At 39.3% G+C, this 16,492-nt stretch overlaps 1 protein-coding gene across 3 annotated transcripts in view; it reads left to right on the plus strand.

Moving 5' to 3' along the window:
• The window catches only part of SCAF4 (SR-related CTD associated factor 4), a 60,666-nt gene extending 46,116 nt beyond the window's left edge, over positions 1–14,550 (plus strand). For all 3 annotated transcript variants that reach the window (XM_060640376.3, XM_060640378.3, XM_060640377.3), the window contains exon 20: positions 13,257–14,550. In XM_060640376.3, coding sequence (XP_060496359.3) covers positions 13,257–14,188 — 932 coding nt within the window. In that variant the 3' untranslated portion in view covers positions 14,189–14,550. The remainder of the gene's footprint in view (positions 1–13,256) is intronic.
• Positions 14,551–16,492: the final 1,942 nt, after the last annotated feature.

The following is a 16,492-nucleotide window of genomic DNA, read 5'->3' on the forward strand; positions in this document are numbered from 1 at the left end:
ATACACTTGTTATATTTTATACACTTGTTATAGTTATTAATCTATTACATTAATAAATTACTGTATTTTGAAGTGGTTTTGCCAAGTATAATTAACACTTGATTCTCCTAATGGGTAGTTAGATTATACTAAGGTATAATCCTTAGTATTATAACATTCTAGTCCTGTGAGCCCATTGTATTTTTCAGAGGTATATGTATATGTACATATGTGCTTTCATAATCTTAGATTTTTTTTTTTTAGGAGAGAGCACATAGTTGCCTCTGAGATGTAGGACTATGGGACATTAGGACTATAGGACATTAGTTTGTGATGTAGGACTTCTACTTTTCACTTAAACCTTTCAGTGCTGTTGGAAATTTTTACTTTGTGCATATACTATATTTATAATAAAAATCAATTTGTTTTTAAATGGCATGCTGTCTTCTGCCCTCTCTGAGACTGAGCTTAGTCCGATAATAAACTTGATTTTTATTTCCTTTAGTACGCAGACTGGGTAATGGTGAAAGAGGATTAGGGATTAAAATTTGTCACCAGTAATGTAGCAATAGTTATCATAATGATGGAAAATAGTTTGTTTAATGAGGAAGTTGCTTAAGGGGTCTACACTATAATGAAAATCATGTAGTAGAGGAACATTGTTCTAGGATCCAGGAGACCTTAACGTCTTTGGATATCAGTTTTGTTACGCATTTTGTTTTTTCCTATTTGCAGTAAGATGGTTACATAAGAATCACAGAATCTGAGTTGGCTAGACTTTTCTGATCAAACCCTTTTCTCCACGTCACACCAACACCCGTGATTATAAATTCTCTTTGTAGTGAAAATTCCTAGTCTAGCATCCCATGGATATTAGGCCACCTTGAGAGTATCTACAAAATGGCATGCATTTGTGCTTTTTTTTTTCTGGTCTTAGTAAACTCACTGAATGAACGATTTCTTCATCCCTAAGAGTTTAATAACCACTACTTTCAAACAAACTTAAAGAGTAAGTAGCCTGCTTCTGATTTAACATTTAGATCTTGACGGCTCTGCCCTTTATATTACAACCGAAGTGCATAATTTAAACTCTGCATCCAACATGTGAAACAAAATAAAGCACAGATCAAAAGTTGGTGAGCTTGAAAAGCAAACTTAGTAAGCTAAGCACTTAGCATTTATCATTACCTGGCATAACTCTGTGTGTGTCTTTCCCTCCTTCCCTCTCCCAGATACATACTAGAATGAAAACTCCATGAGAGAGGGACATTTGTTACTTGAATAAGTAGATAGATAGATGGTTTTCAATGCAGGGCTGTTTATACTTCACTTCTTTGTCTATAACTTTCATAACAAAACTTAGAAATTAAAGGCTGTTCCAAATCTGGAAAGACTAAAATGTGACATAACATAAAAGTGAAAACTTTTGTTACAATGAGTACTTTCAAGTAAAATGCAGTTGTTTAGTTCCAGTCAAGAAAGAAAGTCTTTTGTGTCCCTTCAACTAGAAATCTTGAAAAGAATATCCCGTAGATTTTGACCTTTTAGAGAAAGGAGACCTTAATGCATGGGCAAATAAAGGAGGATTTATCCAAAAGAGTAATCATAGTTGCATCATTTTGATAAAGGAATGCAATAATCACATGGCAGTATTGCAGCACAGAAGGATGGCTGATCAGGGTGGGATGTTGTTGCTGTTAACCAGGTTCACAGAATATTAGAACTAAGATGGTTTCAAGTTTCCTCTTGGTGCTCTAATGTTTTCTCTTATGATAATAAAAAGAAATGCTATGCTGTACCAGAAACCTTTAAGCCTAGAAGGGGATATGAAACTCCAGTTTCTTCATCTGTTTAAAAAAAAAAAAAAAAAAGAATAAAAATGACACACCAGGGTGTTGTGGTGATTGACTGGGCCTGTGTATATAAAACAACTGACACACGGAGCCTGCCACAGGGTAGGCTGTTCATGAATGGTGGGTGCTTATTACAGGTAAGGAGTGTTCTAAGTGATACTTAGAATACCTAGAGAAGAATATCTATACTTTGAAATTCTAAAATTATATCACTTTAGCTATGATTCGTTTTAAATTGTTTTGTTTGTTGGCAGAGGAAGCAAGCTTTTTAGGAAAAAATGCATCTTGACATAGTTGCCTTAGATCTTTTCATGGTAGATTAGACCAGGTCAGAAATTCACACATCTTAAAGTTCCAGCAGTTGTACTGAGAAAATATATGCTAGTCATAGTGGTATTTCACTGAACTAGCACAATATGATATCTATATTCTTATTAACAGTATTCAGATAATTTTCTTGTAAGGGGAGGTGAACCTATCCTTGAGACTTAACTGAGTTCTTGGATTTAATTATTGAAACATGGTAATAGTGATACTTTTAAAGTAGCGGGGACCAAACAAATGTTCAACAGATCTCCCAAAACTTAGTAGTAAGGCTGATTATACTGGGAGGAGGCAATGAGTGCTGCAAGGATGCTTTGGCTTAAGGAATTTTCCGAGTGATCAGATGTAAGTGTGGGGTGTTGGTCTGGAAGTGAGGACTACCTGTTTCTGGAGTTGGGCCGAGGTAGCCCATGCTACCGTGTTTGTAGAGAACTAAACCTCCATGTTGTAGGGATTCTGATTCTTTTAGTAACTGATAATCTGAACATATGAAGTTATATGATGCACGGTAATAATTCATTATCACGTCATTTTAAAGAAATCCATTCTTAGTCCCTCACACACCAAGATAGCTAGTTAGAATAGTGATGGTTTCATAAAAGCTGTCGGTAACTGTCTACAGTGGTTGATCATTTAGGAGAGAAGGAATATTAATGATAATAGCAATTCGGTTTATTCTCTTTACTGTATAAGTGTATGTGTTTACTTTTCAAAAACTTTTGTATAACGTGTATCTCTAATATGTATAGCATTTTTATTAAAAAAAAAAAAGTGCATTGTAAATGTGAAATTTGGGTTATTACTTTGGTGTTCCAGACAATAAAAAAGAAATACACAAAAAAATGTTTGTTTGTGTTACATATCTCTACTCTGTTACCAGTATATCCAGAATATCTTTTCAAGGAAAAATTATGGTAACTTGGACTCATTCCTTTTGTGGAAAATTAAAGCCTTTTCTCTTGTCAGATATATGTATTCATTAATTATTAATATGCAGATTCTTCCTAATTTTGTCACACTGCTATAGATGATGGTGAAATTTGTAAGAATTGGGTAGTTCTAAGATTGCCTCCTACTTACTGGTATTTTTTGTTGCCAAAGATCTAAAGCAGAAGTCACAAATTGGTGGCCTCCAGGCTGAATTGTTAGACAGTGGTGTGATGCCCTTCAGGCTTGATTCTACACATCCCTGCATGAACTCAGTAGGCATTTGAGTCAGTGTTCCCAAATTTGGACACTTCAAGAAATTATGTGCACAGAATTGGTTTGGAATTATCAAACAGGCATGTTTGCTTTATTGTAATAGTTATGATCCTTACAACTGCCTAGAAGGTGAATAGTTTTACCATCACGTTCTATAATTACTTTAAAATTGATACTTGATTTGTGGTGATTTCACTTAGCTTGGATTTCTCTGCCAGAATTTTGCCTTTTTTTTTTTTTATAGTTAGTACTTTTTAACAACATTTAAATTAGAACATTAGAGCACCAATCTAGTGTGAATAACATTCAAAGAAAACCTGAAGAAAATCCTTTGGAAAGTGTTTTTTTAATGATAATACCTAACTTTTAATACAACTGCTACATGTTAGTATTTTTTCTTATTGTGAACTTTGCTATAATGTTTGGTTATTTTAAATTATAGTCTAGAGGGGTCTACTAGGTATTTGTTTTGGTACCCCCCCCAAAATCTGTTGACTTTATTTATCCTATAAGATGTTCTTTCAAAGCTCTAAAATACTCAAATTGGCACTCTAAATATTACACTGGTAATTATTCCACTGGTGTTATATAGTAGAAATGGTTCCCAAATAGTCATCACAGTACCTTCAATATAGTATATAACATTGTTCAGTGGATACAGTGGGTAATTAATAACTATTAATCCACAACAGATACTTGCCTTGGATTTAAATTTATGGACGAATACCCTATATTTTCTCAGAAGGTGAGGTACTTCAGATGAAACCTACAGGGAAGGTCTTATACAGAAACTTGAAAACTGCTTATCACGTTGTCTCCATGTCCCTCTGTGCTTCCTGGGCTATAGAACTCCAGCCTGGAGTCTCTCTTAAATTTAAATCTCTCCGACATACATCACTTTGGGCCTGAGGAAGGTGGGAGGGGCAGGGACTCTGGGCTCTAGATTGATTTTGGTAGACAAAGATGTGGCTGTGAAGAATTTCAGGTAAGATTTTTTCCAGCTAACATTGAAAGTAACATTCCCTGTCGAAAATCTCATTCAGTGATAGGTTAATTGTTTATTCGAAACTTCTTGACTCAAATAGTGCAACTCTTTTAGAGTTGTTCCATTTTGCCAGTTACGGTAACATAGCAATTGGTATACAAATTCTAAAAAGTCACTACAAATGAACTGTAGGGAAGTTGACCAGACAAAACCTATTGTGCATAATTTTGCAAAAAGCCAAGGAGTCATTTTAAAATAATCTGTCTCTGATTTCTCTTTATCTGAAATTCTGGTTTTCGTGTATTGGATTTCAGCAAAACATAATGTACCCCTCTGCTAAAAATAGATACACCTCTCCCATATATTTGCATTATATATTATTAAAAACTCAAATTTCTGTTAAAGATTTCTCATTAACCTCCTAAGCACCATTTTTTTTGGTGTAATCTTAATGTATAATACTATCTAAAATGTGCTTTCTCATTCTTTGAAAACTAGCTCCTTACTCTTGTTCTCTTCAGCTCCCAACATAGTGCCTACTGCAAGAATTGCCTGGGAGCCTTTTCAAAATAGTTATGCTCCAGATGTTAATAAACAATGAAATCTAGGCAAAGGAAATACATGTATGGGTTGCACTGTTACTGCAATTTTCTGAATGTCTCGGATGAAGAAAAGCAATGGTTTTTAAAAATTATATGCATATATATATACATTATATGCATATATATATACACACACATATATATGCATGCTTAGGGATCTTAGGGCATTGGTGGGAGAGATAAGAGTGGTTGATATATTTTTTCCTTGTGTGGGATTTCATTTTAGGCTCATGCAAATGCCACAGTGACATTTTATTTGGATCAGATCAAAAAATGTCAAGCTGCCAACTAGAAACAGAAAAGGAGGTAGTTAAAGAAAATTGCAGAATTTCTCAAAATAAATTTCAGATCTTTGTAGGTTAACAATGGAAAGCCACCGCCCTGGGGGAGAGACCTGGACCTTCTAGCCTCTGCTCTTGCAGCCTGAGAGATATTTTCTCCTTGAAGAATTTGGTCATCACTTCTGCCACTGCCATTCATACATTCTATGTGTATTTTATTCAGTAGCCACTGTGTGCCAGGTATCCTTCTGGGTACTAGAGATACCTGAATGAACAAGACAAAGCCTGTCTTCCTAGAGCTTATATTCTAGTAGGGACTTAGATAATAAACTAATAACTTCACATGGAGATAATCCTATGATGAAGAGTAAAGCAGAGAACACTTAGGGAATTGGAGGAGTGTCACATGGGATGTTCTATTTTAAATGGTATATGTATGGCCCAGGAGGGCATCTAAGGAGGTAGTATGGAGAGAAATGATGGGGGAAAGCCATGGAAATACAGAGAAAAGATAGTTGAGGTAGAAGAACAAAAGGAGGCCTGAATTGGGAGTGAACTTGGCTTGTTTGAGGGACCACAGGGTGCCAGTGTGGCTGGAGCAGGATGAACAAAGAAAAGAGTTGCAGGCTATGAGTTTAGAGAAGGTTGGCAAGGGCCAGGTTGAGTGTGCAGTGGGGAATGTTGTAGTTTCAGTCTTACGTATACTTTATAAAGGGTAATGGCTATTACGTAGACACCAGACTCTAGGAGTTGGTTAAGAGTGGAAAGAGGACCTAGTTCGGATGCCGTCGCAGTAGAAGAGGTGCAGGCTAACTGCTTGCATTGGGGTGGCGCAGTGGAGGAAATGAAGTGGTTGGACGTCGAATTTATTTTAAAGATAGGGCCTTCCTAATTGGCTGACTACTTAAGTGTGGGGTATGAGAGAAAGGAGTCAAGATTGAGCTCAGTATTTGATGTGAGCAGTTGATAGGATGTAATCTCCATTTCTGAGATGGGCAAATGTCAAGGAGGACTGGATCTGCAGAGGGGATATCGAGTTAAAAGGTTGGCTATTTTAACTTTGAAATTCAGGTGCAGATGATAAGTAAACAACTTGAATACAGTTGAGATATAATTCCAGATATCCTCCGCAAACGATCAGCAAAGCCACAGGAGCCAGTGATTACTTAAGAAGGGAACGTAAATACAGTGAGCGGGATGAGCCTAGGAAAACTTCAGCAACTTAGCCGTTGAGAATACAATACTGAGAACTAAGACAGACATAGTTCCAGATGCCAGGAACTCTGGCGAAGAGTTTGTATGTGTGAGTCATTTGAACGTTAACAGCCCTAAGAGGTAAGTACAGTTACCCCCGTTTTCTGGATGGGGAGGCTGAAGCACCAAGCTGAGTAGCCTACCCAGGTGAACAGCTACAAGTGGTGAAGTCGGAATTTCAGCCAGCATTGCTCCGACACCGGTGGTTTTAACCACTGCTCTGTTCAGCAGAGGATACTGGAAGGCGCAGCGAAAGTAGAGGGGCTTTTCTGGCAGCCAAATAAGAGTTCCTAGGAAGGAGGGGGAGCGATCAACCATCAGTCACATAGGTGGCTTGGGGAGAGCACTGGAACTTTCTGCCTGGGTTTAGCAGAATGAAGCCTCTTGGGTAACCTTAGAAATGTGATTTCCTCAGAATAATGGATCCAAAAGCCCAGTTACACAGGGGCAGGAGAGAATGGAAGGTGAGGAAATGGATACAGTGATTTTGGGCATTTCTTTGAGGAGATTTGTTATATAGAGGAACAGCAAAATGAGGTGAAAGTTGGAAAGAGATGGCAAGGTAAGGGAGTTTTTGTTTTTATTTCTAAAAGATGGGTGAAACTACAGCATCTTTATTACTGGAAAATCAGAGGGGAAATTTTTGCTGCAGGAAAGAAGAGGTGTTGGCTAAGCTGATAACCCTTATGTAGGTAAGAGGGCATCGGTTCAGGGTTTGAATAAAGGACTTAATCCTTGGAGCATAGCTGTTCTCAGACAGAAGGAGTCATATGGATACAGGTACAGGTAAATTGGTAGGTGGGGTGGTGGGTAAGTGAATGAAAAAGTCTTTTTTCCAAAAACCTTTTTTTTTTTTTTTTTCATGGTAAACCGGACAGGATAAATAAAATTGCGGTATATCCCTATGATGGAATAGTACTTGGTAATTTAAAAAACGGAAGCACTTGTACACGCTGCAACATGGATGAACCTTGAAAACATACACTAAGTGAAAGAAGCCAGTCACAGAGCATCACATATCGTATGACTCCATCCATATGAAACGTACAGCATAGGCAGATGTAGAGACACAGAAACCAGGGTATGTGGTTGCCTGGAGGGAGGCGTGGGGCGATCACAGGGAAATGGGGGGTGATACAGAACTTGTTTTTTTGAGGTAATGAAAATATCCTAAACATTGTGATGGTTGCCCAACTCTGAAGACACTATAACCCATTGAATTAGGCACTTTATATGGGTGAATTGTAAACTACGTAAATTTTATCTCCCTGGATTTGTTCTAAAACCCCCTAAGGGTAGACAGGATTGAGGAGAAACATGAGCACGTGAAGTAGACGTCTAGGGAAATGAGAATGTGAGCTGCCTAGGAAAATTAGGATCACTAACCAGAATTAAGGAAGCACTTGTGGTTGAGGTTATAAACTCAAAATGAGGCCAGTCGATGTGTTGGGGGTGGGGTGACCCCCAGCCCTGTCTGTGTACAGATTGGGTAGAAGAGTTGCATTCAAAACCATTGAGGTTTTACCAGACAACTGTGGTGAGGGGGAACCGCGGACTCTGAGGCAGGTAAGGAGGAAAGTAAAGACATTGAAGGGTACTGTGGGGGCCTGACTCTCACAGGATCAAAAATGATTCTAGGAAGGAGGTTGGAGAGTTAGGGTGCTTGCAGTTGAGGACATGTTGGTAATGAAAGGTGCAGGACTTCCTAGAGGCAGCGACTTTGGTAGATTGGAGGACAAGATTGTAGAAGAGGTATTTAGATGTCCCGTCCACCTTTTCTCCTCCTCCTCTCTTCCCTCCCCTTTTCACCTAGCAAGTCCTTGCTCTCCTTAAAAGATTCCACTTTACATCCTCTTTTTTTTTTTTTTTTAAGTTTGTTTATTATTTTGAAAGAAAACATGCAGGAGGGGCAGAGGGAGAGAGAATCCCAAACAGGCTCTGTGCTGCCAACGCAGAGCCCAACATGGGGCTCGAACTCAACCAATCATGAGATCTGAGCTGAAACAAAGAGTTGGGATGCTTAGCCGACTGAGCCACCCAGGTGCCCCTATATCCTCTTGAAGAGCGTCCAACTATGACTGAGGCAGTTGGTCACACCCACAGTATTTAGTTGTAACCTTTGTGTGTCTCCCTGTCCCCACGCACTGTGGTACTTGGCAGAAAGATCCTATTTGCAGCCCTTATTTATGTTCTCCTGAGATTTCAAGGTCCACATTGGACTCCAACCATGATCCCAGTCACCCCCCGCCCCCTCACTGCCCCTTCAGCCTCTTAACACACTTGTTCTTTATTTCACACAATTCTGAACGTCTTTGCTCTAGATAGCAGTCACCTCCCCTTTAATCTTTTGTTTTTTAATGGTGAAATGACTGGTTTGGGGCTCATCATTGGAATATCCACAGTTAAGTCTTGGTTATTTTGAGTTAAAGTGCAGTGTATTTCTCATTCGTCTTCAAATTTGAATACAGATACTTGCGGCTGTCACCTTTTTCTGCATTAAAATCTTACTGTGTTAGGAATCTCAGAGTCTCTAAGGTGATATTTCCCAGGTCTGAATTCCCTTTTTCCTGCCTGTGCTGTGGGTAACACTGTGACTCTTGTGAACTCTAGGTATACATGCCAGTTTCTTCACGTTTCCACCAGATCTAAGCCAGGCCCCTCTAACTTTCAGAAATTTGGTGGGGGGGGGGGGGGGGGGTTGGGCGGGGGGGGGTGGTGGAGGGAATGAAATTTGTCATCTGTCTCCCAAAATAGCTTCTTTTCTTAAATTCCTGCGTTGTATTGATGCTTCCATCCACTTATTCAGAGCAGAGAGCTGTGTACCTCCTCTCTGTCACCTCTGTTTCTGTTCAGTCTCTCATTTCTGTACCCTAGATTCTGAGAGTGAGAGTCAACCTGCTCTCCAGTGTCTTTCCCTTCCTTTCCTGTACACTGCTTGCTAGAAAGGTCTTTCAAAAATGAACACGGGATCATCCCTGCAAAAAATTTCTTGGTAAGTCCCAGGTTTCTTCTTGTGGCATGTAACACTTCTGAATTGCCCTGGCCTGCCTGCTCAGCCTTATGAACCTCTTTTTTTCTTTAATTGATAGTAATTTGTATTTACACAAATTCTTTCCTGCTACTTCAGTAACAAACCTCATCTTCTGTATTTGTTTCTCTCTTGGCAAAAGGCATTCTGTTGCAGTTCTCTTGACCAGTGATGTCTTTCCGCCCTTTCTTTCAAGACCCTATTCAAACGCTCTAGGACTTGCACTCAGACTCATGCCCACCAGCTTAATCACTTCCACCTCTGTCACCAATACTAGCTCGTGCCATCTCTTCCAGCAGTTTCTTTCTACTTAGGCTATGTCCTGTTTAAAGGAGAGGGCCTTGTTTTATCTTCAGCACATGAAATGAGTTAATAAAGTTCAGATGTCCAATATGTGTGAATTCTTTTTAACTTGCAACTCTAGAAAACTTGGCAGTGACATTGCACGTCATACTTCCAGATAAAATGAATAATTGCTTTGAATGCCCTTTAGACCTGGGTAACTCACTATACAGTCCATTGAATATGCATAACGTCTGCTTTCTAATTAAAAATGAAATTCAGCTAGCATGCCTATCTAGGGCTTTATGCCACCTGGTATATTTTTAGTTAAATATAACTTATTAAAGCAATACTTGTCCACTACAGAAAAAAAAATTGTAATCCACACTTTTATCACTTTTGTGGCCTGAAAGCCAACGTTTAGGACTATGGGGTTGGATATTCTGTCAGGGGAATCTGTAAATGTTGGTTCATGAAGGATTAAAAGGAAATCCACTTATTTACAAATGAGGGAAGGGATTTGAGTGTATAGTATTAGGCGAATACAAATACCCACACATACAGAATCAAATTAGGCAATAATTTTGCTGTATAAAAATACTGCTTTGTAGGTAGTTTAAATACATGACTGTAAATGTTAACCCTATCAAATTGATGTTCGTGCACTCTCAGATGCCTGTTATGAAGGACTTAAGAGCTGCGTTCCTAGAGACAGGTTTATATTTTATGGAGAATGATTGCCCATTTTGTCTGATTGGCACAAGGGTGAGGTGGCCATACATCCTTTGGCCACTGTCAGATTGGTAGCTGAGGAAGCCAGTCTTCCTGGGTAAATCAAGAAACAGGACCTTTCCATTGTCCTGTAAGAGTCATCGTTTCCTCTTAAAGGTTCATCTGAACTTAATTCTTTAACAACAATAAGATGCTTTGAACCTCTTCCACATTTTTCTAGTGTTACTTAAAAATTTGGCATTGGTCTCTTCACCCTATAAACAAGTACTCAAATCTCTGAAAAAGGCCTAATCCCACCTCAGTGGTCATTTTACTCCTTAGGGACTGGTGGGAAAGTAAAGTTCAATTTGTTTAAGTGCATCTGTGCAGGATTTCTTTGTTTAAAGGGCAGTAATGGGGTACATACATTTTATGTTGTTTTGAGGTATAGTCTGGAAATGTTGGCACGGATTCCTTTTATTTTAACTTTTTTTTAATCTTTGCTTATTTTGAGAGAGCTAGTGAGTGGGGATGGGTTAGAGAGAGAATCCAAGCAGGCTCCACATTGTCAGCACAGAGCCCACCTCGGGGCTTGAACTCACGAACTGTGAGATCGTGACCTGAGACGAAATCAAGAGTTGGATGCTCAACCGAGTGAGCCATCCAGGCGCCCCAGTACTGATTCCTTTTAAAAGTGAGAGCAAGGACATATCTTAGGGGCTTCTGCTGTCCCACTGTATGGTATGCACTCCGTAAATGTTTACTAAACACTAGGAATAAGTTTGCCGTTGGATTTATTCAATCTGAAATACAGTATATAGGTGGTGGTTCTGTATATGTTCTTTGGGGTTTTCCTAAGGAACGTCTGAAGAGTGTGTGAAGCAACTAGGTCTTTGCTTCATTTATCCACTTCATAATTTCTAGCTTCTTACTGAAGTCATTTGCATTTTTAAAATTAAGACCTGACACGTAGAAGCTCGGTGTGTTCACATTTTTCCCAACTGTCAAGTGCTGGACTTTAAAGTGTGGTGGGTATTGGGGGACCGACCACAAGAGGTTAATAAGATCCTATCATAAATGAAAGATGCATTCCGTTTTGCAAAGTCAGATATTTAATGTTAGGATATTTATCATCTGTCAAGATAGATGTGAAAATTTCAGCATTTAACTGTGGACGAGGCTCTGAGCTCGGTCTTATGTATTTTATCCCACTTAATCTCCACAAGAGGCAGGTACTGTTTCTGAGGCACACGTCCAAGGTCATTCCTAAGTGAGATTGTATTTCACCAGACATAATAGACTTCATTGTAAGCATTTGAAAGAAGGTATTGTGTTTAAGTAAATACCACAGCTGGTGAGTTGTAAACTGGTATACGTAGCTTTTCAGGTCCACTCTAGTTAGTCCTTAAATCGGACAGAATAGGATTGGACCACATGTTGTGAGGATCCGAAACTGAAGTAGACACTCTTGTTTAGGTTTAGTATTGCTGATACAGAAAATTGAGGAGCAAGCAGGACTTGTTTAATGTATGCTAAAGCACACATGAAGAAGTGGTTCTGTCAACATAAAATAACCTGCTGTCGGGGGAGGGGGAAGAAAACTTCCTATTAAAGTATTGGGTAGCAGTGTCCCAAAAGCATTTCTCTTAACCATCGGTGGTTGAGCGTCATAGCCCCTAACTTGCTCAAAGGCCTTTCTGCATGCAGTAGATGGGTAAATAATATATTCTGACAATATCTGGAACATTTTCCATTGTTAGAGTAACTCGTATTGGTCATAGTGTTTGCCTTGTGGTGTTGATATTTGCAAAGAAATAGAGAGGGGGATGATGTCGTTCTGTTACTGAAGTGGTGAACCAAAACCGAATCTGTACTATTTTGCCATATCGTTTTAAACGATGGGTGGTTTTATTTGTAGGACTTAACACAAAACCTGAGCCAACCCTCATGAAAACAGGAAATAAAACCAGTGAAGTCCTTGTCACCTTCAACAGCACCGACTTCATTGGTCTCGCCACCTTAGGAGGAATGAATAGAAAGTGAATGGCCGGACTTTTCAGCATAATTCCATCATTTCGGCCTAGCAGGTTTATGCCTTAGGGTGTGCTTTGAAAAAGGACCTGTAAAAATAAACTCCCCACTGGTGTGTTGATCTTTATTTTATAAGCTTTACTGTTCAAGTGATGTTTACCGTTTAATAAGGCATTTTAATGACATGGAATCGGAGACCTCCCTCTGCAGTGGATTTTCTGGGTTAGTGACCCTATTTTTTTTCCAGTAAGTTAAGACTTAAAAGTGTAAAATTTCCTAAGAGTACACCTGAGATGGCCTTCAGTTGGCTCACATAGCACAGTTCAGCCCTTTGTGTCATGAGGACCCGTACATTGTCTTTCTCAAATGTCTTAAGTATTTTGAGTGTTTTAAGTATTTTTACCAACCACTAGTGATGGACATACTCTTTCCAAAAATTGGTATATTGCAGTTTCCTTTTCCATCTTACTTTGACCTCTACCATTATTAGATCCTCATCATCTACACACTAATACATGTCTTTATATAGTATGTAATCTATCTTTAAGACTACATGCTATGGGTTGTTGGCCTCACGTTGAGTTTTGCGCAGGTAGACTGGCAGACAACTTTGAAGATTCCGGGTTGAACTTCATTTTGATTCAGGCTCCACAGGAAACAGCTGAAACCAGAATGCCATCTTCTGCATTATTTTATATACATTTTTATTACTCTCTTTTATAGGTACTCAAGGAGTTGCACCTGGTCCTGTAATTGGGCTCCAAGCACCATCCACTGGTCTCCTTGGTGCCCGACCTGGCCTAATCCCACTTCAGCGCCCTCCAGGAATGCCTCCACCTCATTTACAGCGATTTCCTTTGATGCCACCTCGTCCCATGCCACCGCACATGATGCATAGAGGTCCACCGCCAGGCCCCGGGGGCTTTGGAATGCCTCCACCTCATGGAATGAAAGGCCCCTTTCCACCGCATGGCCCCTTTGTTAGGCCTGGGGGAATGCCAGGGCTTGGGGGCCCGGGGCCAGGCCCAGGGGGTCCCGAAGACAGAGACGGGAGGCAGCAACAGCCACAGCCACAGCAGCCGCCACCGCCACAGCCACAGCCACAGCAGCCGCCACCAGCTCAGCAGCCGCCACCGGCTCAGCAGCAACCACAACCGTTTAGAAACGATAACAGGCAGCAGTTCAATTCAGGTAGAGACCAAGAGAGGTTTGGAAGAAGATCTTTTGGAAATAGGGTGGAAAATGACCGGGAACGGTATGGGAACCGTAATGATGATAGAGATAATAGCAATCGTGAAAAGAGAGAGTGGGGAAGAAGGAGCCCTGACCGGGACAGGCACAGAGACTTGGAAGAGAGAAATAGACGCTCTAGTGGGCATCGAGACAGAGAGAGAGATTCTAGAGATAGAGAGTCTCGTAGAGAGAAGGAAGAAAACCGAGGAAAGGAGAAGCCTGAGGTGACAGACAGGGCAGGTGGTAACAAAACCGTTGAACCTCCCAGTAGCCAAGTGGGAGACGTAGACACTGTTTCAGAACTTGATAAGGGGGAGTCTGAGTCTGCAGTTGTAAAATCTTCTGAAGAGTTACCTGCTGAGGCTACCTCATCCGTTGAACCCGAAAAGGATTCTGGCTCAGCAGCAGAGGCTCCTCGTTAGAGACTGGAATTTGTCAAAATGTGACAGTGACGCTTCTGGAGTGTAGAGCTTGAGGTGTACAGATGCTGTATTATATTTGCTCCTGCTATATCACAGCCCCGCAGTAGTTGGTGGGGAATTGTAAGCAATTTGATTGCTTCCCTTCTATTTAAAAATAGCCACAAAATAACAAAAAATACTGAAAATATGAATAAATATTACCCTTTTTGCTGTAACTTTTTAAAAGTTTTGACTTTAAAAAGTTTACAAATCGTAATTAGAAGTGCTCTCTATTTTTTTTTTTTTTAATTTAAGACAAGGTAACGGTGAAAGCTCCTCAAAACAATAGGGATGTTTTTAATAAACTCTATTTTCATAACAAACTTTAATGTGTGCTATTCTTCCTACACTGCATTAAGGTGGAAAAGGATTGTTCACCATCAAAGTTTGAGCTGTTAATACTGTATTGGAGTCTAAATTAGACTTGTTTACTTGATGGAAATAGACATCTTTATGTAGTTACTCTCAAACACTTCATTTGTAATACTTTTTATTTTTAGTATTTCAATCATAAGGTGTAAAGGTTCATGGTTTTAATGTTAATGGAAAAGCTTGTTAGTTTCACAGTTCAATCAAGGATTTCTTTTTTGCCATTGGCTTTGTGGTAAATGTTGCCCTAATTAATTTGTAAAGAGAAATTTTGCTGGGGGGAGGAAACTGGATCCCAGAGTACCCGTTTGTACTATAAAATTATCCGATTGCCTGGGTATTACTTATTTAGAAGGTTGAATGTTTTCTTACCATCCCATTAAATTTTTCAAAAGGGTGAGAGAAATCAAGGTTAGATTTGCAACCTAAAAGCTTTTTGTCTTACATGTTTTAAGGACTTAAAAGCAACCTATCGTTTCCTAGAATATAGGCTTTGCCTGTTGCCTTTCTTTACCATTTTTTAAACTCCCCTGCTGGGCAGAGGTAGACTGAACTTTTTGTCACATATGAGAACATATAAAGTATTTTCTCTTTTGCTTAAAATTGTTGGGTTTACTAGGAAAAATAGATGTAGGTTATCCAAGAACTATTACATGAAGTCATCCAAAGCCAAATCAAACCTGTGTCTGAAATAGTTCAGAACAGCAGTTCCATAAAACTGCTTTACTCAGTGCCAAGGAAAAGACCACACAATCCAAGTATTTATGGCCTTGTTGAAGCTTTTTTTCCTCCATAAATTACATTTTTAAACTGTCCTCGTTTCATTCAGTGTGTTGAGCAGTAACTTTTTCTTTGCCCTCATCCCCAGGCGAAGCTGCTTTATTACTTTGGTTCTTAAATAGTACTCTGCAGCAAGATCTTTGTTTTGACAGGGAGAATGTATCTAGGACAATGTTCTTGTGTTCCCGACTTTAGAAAATGAGAAAAAAATCCAGGTTCGTATCTGCACTTAAATGATAAAACTTGTCCTTTGTTTGATGTTGGCCCACGGAGAGGTTTTAAAAAGTCCTAACTGAAACTGCTTCTGGAAAGAAACATACATGTGATCATTTAGTGGTCAGATTTCAGGGATTTAAGAAACCCGTGTTTCCAATTGTATTGGGATCATCCAATTTGCACATGACAAGCCCCCCCCCCCCCCCCCCCCCGCCAAATACCAAGTGGTAGTGATTACACTTGAGACTTGAAAGGTCACAAGCAGGTCCCTATATTTGAGCCCTATCCCACATATGTACTCCAAATCGCACATTAGTGAAATCTGTTCATATTTTTAAATCCTGACTGATTTTAACCACTTATTCTGAGCATATTCTTTATCACCAATTTTAAAACTCTGAAAGCATTACAAATTGTCCTTTTCCAAATTTGCTTTTCCCCTCCCAAGCGATATCCTACATTTGATTAAGTATATCATATATTTATGATCAATCAGAACTGTAGCTTCTTTCTGGTTTCTCTATTAGAAATAATGTTCTGCAACTCTCAATAAACGACTGTGCTCCAGAGTCAAATCTGAAATAGGTTAACATTCATTTAAAAGCAGTTTCTCATAGGTACATAGCAAGTACTTACGATAGGAGAACTAGCCTTAAATTTACTAATTTGATGCAGAAATCCTTAGACATAACCCACGTTTAAACATTTCCTTGGTTCCATCTTAAAATGCTATGGTAGATTTCTTTAAATGGCTAATGTGAAAGCAGACTGGCACAGATGGAGCAACTGTTCATGTGTGTATGGAGAGGAATATGTGCCACTGTGGCAGGTAGGTAATTTAATCTTACTGAGTCGAAATGCTAAGGAGCTAATCAGAGAAACCATCTTAATTTCCCTGAA

This window comes from Panthera onca, chromosome C2 (genome assembly GCF_046562875.1).
Source record: "Panthera onca isolate mPanOnc1 chromosome C2, mPanOnc1 haplotype 2, whole genome shotgun sequence".
Taxonomy (NCBI): domain Eukaryota; kingdom Metazoa; phylum Chordata; class Mammalia; order Carnivora; family Felidae; genus Panthera; species Panthera onca.